At 37.1% G+C, this 3,070-nt stretch overlaps 1 protein-coding gene across 1 annotated transcript in view; it reads right to left on the bottom strand.

Moving 5' to 3' along the window:
- Positions 1 to 120: 120 nt before the first annotated feature.
- Positions 121 to 3,070, bottom strand: part of LOC117174538 — a 19,151-nt gene continuing 16,201 nt past the window's right edge. The window contains exons 3-6 of the mRNA XM_033363741.1: positions 2,466 to 2,567; positions 1,888 to 2,068; positions 1,381 to 1,731; positions 121 to 1,298 (exon numbers count right to left, since the gene is read on the bottom strand). Coding sequence (XP_033219632.1) covers positions 906 to 1,298; positions 1,381 to 1,731; positions 1,888 to 2,068; positions 2,466 to 2,567 — 1,027 coding nt within the window. The 3' untranslated portion in view covers positions 121 to 905. The remainder of the gene's footprint in view (positions 1,299 to 1,380; positions 1,732 to 1,887; positions 2,069 to 2,465; positions 2,568 to 3,070) is intronic.

Raw genomic sequence — 3,070 nt, 5'->3', positions numbered from 1 at the left:
GCGAGTAGGGGCGTGCTCATACGTACATCCATCGCGATGAAGCGAATCGCTCTCTGATTCGTGGGCCTTTTCACGGAGCGCGACTCTCATTGGGCGGGCGCTTTGTTGTTTGGGCTTAGTTTCACGGATCCTGATTTTTTTAACTGCACGAGAAAATTTGTACACGGAGAGTTTTTTAATTAAAATTCGATGCAAATATTGTTAAAATTGAGGCCTAAGAGTTATTTTGCAAATATACTTGTAAGTATATTATACATCAGTTTCATGAACACGAAGTTCGAAGACAATAACTTTTCCTAACTCTAAATTTAAAACTGTGTAGACAGTATAAGTAACCTGACATAACGATCACCGAATACCAGCAAACGTATAAAACCTAAAAAAACAATATTTCAACCTACAAAATGTGTCGGCAACTTTAATAATAAAGCAATTAGGATCTGGTGGCTAGATCTAAGCAAACTTCTCATTATTATTATAGGCCTGCAAGCGTCCTAAATTAGAAAAAAGTTTTGATTTTCATAATAAATCTTCCATTAAAAATATTTATAAAACAAACAAAATTCGTCCTTACAGGTTTCGCTCAGATTCAATTACCTCCTTTCTTCGGAGTAAAACTCGTCTTTAACAATAAACAGTAGAGAGTTAATTATTCTCAATAGCTACACAGTAAAAAATGAATCATTTTTATTGCAGAACATTTTGATCAGCGATCATTTGACTCTTGGTTCTGTTCGGTTCATTTTGATCTGCTATTCCGGCCGATTGAAATGCTCTTGATTTCGATATCATTTTCGTTTGTTCATTATAAAAATGATATTAGTTTCCGTATAACATTATTTTTTACTGTGTAGGTCTTATAATTTTATACACAATTTAAAATGAAATAACGATATGCATTTGCTTTACGTATTATCAATATAATTGTTCTCAGTTTCGTCTTGCTCGGAAAGCAGCGGAACTACTTGCTGATTATTGCTCGCGGAATCGGAAGGCCTCCTGCTTTGTCCTGGCAAGAACGACATTGGCATCATGCCCGATGGCGTCGTCGGTGCGGATCGTGAAAACCAACTTTTTGCTTTAATTCTTGCACTTGGAGGTACAGGCATGTACCGATTCTTTCTACTTTTGTTTGTATCAGCTTCGCTGGGACTCGGAGGTTGAGGCAGGCTTGCACCATCATTATTGAAGGGGTAAAGAAACTTCGGCCGGTTTTGGTTCTGATGTGACGGAAAAGGTGGACTGTGCCCACTTGGCAATTGAGGAAGTTGTTGAATTTTATCCAAAAGTTCTCGTAACTGATAGAAAAATGTGAATAATTTAAAAAATGAAATATTTCGCAGATGAAATTAGCAGAAGGTTTTAAATATGTATTATTACTTCTAAGGTGGGACTTGTTGCTCGTGGAGGAGACGACGGCGACTGTGCGGCAAGACTTGAAACGTCCGAAACAGTTCTTTGATTTGCTAGGGACACCATTGAATCATCCATATGCCCTACTCTTTCGCAACCAGCTATCGATAGTTCATCAATACTGTTGCAAGAATAAGGCGGGGGTATTATGGTATTTGCTTCGTTTACAACATTACACATGAAACTGGAACTCAAAGAATCCAGGGTGCTTGTATGGGAAAGTGATCTGAAATATCGCATCACGAAACCAGAAGCTCCTTTTGCAAATCCATCATCATATCCAATAACAAGTGGATATAAATCTGGTTTCGCTGTCACCTATTAAAGTACAAGTCAAATATATTTGTAAACATCAAACATGAGAGGCGCCTATAAAAAAGTGGTTCGTAGTTTATCAGGTCGTTAATTAATTTATTAAAATCTGGCACTACGGAATCATTAATGTAATGATTGATTTCTATGAAAAATAAATACCTCATTGTATGGAGGTGGCATGGTCGAGTTACATCTACTATAATGAGGGGGTAAGTAACATGAAGTAGAGGAGGCTCTTTCGGATAATGAACAATCTTCATTTATGCTGGATCGACGGCATTTCCAAAGCCAATAACCGCAAGCTGCTCCAGCAGCTAAAGCTGCTAATACAGCAGCAGTCCTGAAAAAAATGTTGTTTTCATGTCTAAATTTATTAATAGACAGTAAATCCAAAGGTATCCCAGTAGGCACCAAATTTCGCGACGTCTTAACGACATCATTACGACATCATTATGACATCTTTACGACATCTTTACGCCAACTTTACGACATCATATGCCCATGTCGTAAAGACACTGTAACGACATGAACATAGGATTTCGTAAAGATGTCCTAATGATATCGTAAAGACGTCGACAAATTTTGTGCCCACTGGAATAATTTTCGCTGCAAAGGTGGATAATGGATAAGAAAATATGTGTCAAGATAAAGAAACGAGACGGTTACATTATTTGATTATGCTGTTGCAGACAAATTGATACCTTAAGATTCAGTTTACATAAAAATACAATAAGAACCAGTAAGTCCAAATCAGGATCGTGAACATTTCTGCTGTACGCATTTGTGGGAGTATGTTGTAGCAGCAACCCAAAGAACAACACTGTTTAGGAGAAGAACATCTGCAAATAACACAGTAAAAATATTTTTCAAACACGATACGAAAACCAATATCATTTTAATATGCAACAAAAATGATACGGAAATCAAGAGCATTTTGATTGGTTGAAATAAATAATCGCTTTTAAAGTCACAATGATCTAATTCATTTAAAACTCTATTAAAAATAATCCACCTACTATTTTCGGATGAGGAAAACGCGAGGAAATGCACGATGATTTTTTAATTCCCCAAAGAAATCTGCGAGAATTTCCAAAGTGCTCGAGGACATCCGCAAGGATAAATTGACTGCCAGTAAGAAAGAGTTAATTGAAATGAATTAAAATGGTTTCGAATATCGTAAAAAACCACCCTGTTTTAGGTTCAGAAATGTACAAATTGGCCGATATTTGAAATTCTTTAAACTACACCCAACCCTCGCTTTCAGCCACCCCATTCTCGGCCTTTCTAGAACTGGTGGCTCACGTAATTTCTCATGGGAGCAGGGCGAGAGCGGTTGCAACAT

The sequence above is a fragment of the Belonocnema kinseyi genome, chromosome 6 (assembly GCF_010883055.1).
Source record: "Belonocnema kinseyi isolate 2016_QV_RU_SX_M_011 chromosome 6, B_treatae_v1, whole genome shotgun sequence".
NCBI lineage: Eukaryota > Metazoa > Arthropoda > Insecta > Hymenoptera > Cynipidae > Belonocnema > Belonocnema kinseyi.
The sequence above is the reverse complement of the archived record's forward strand: the minus strand, read 5'-3'. Positions and strand labels throughout refer to the sequence as shown.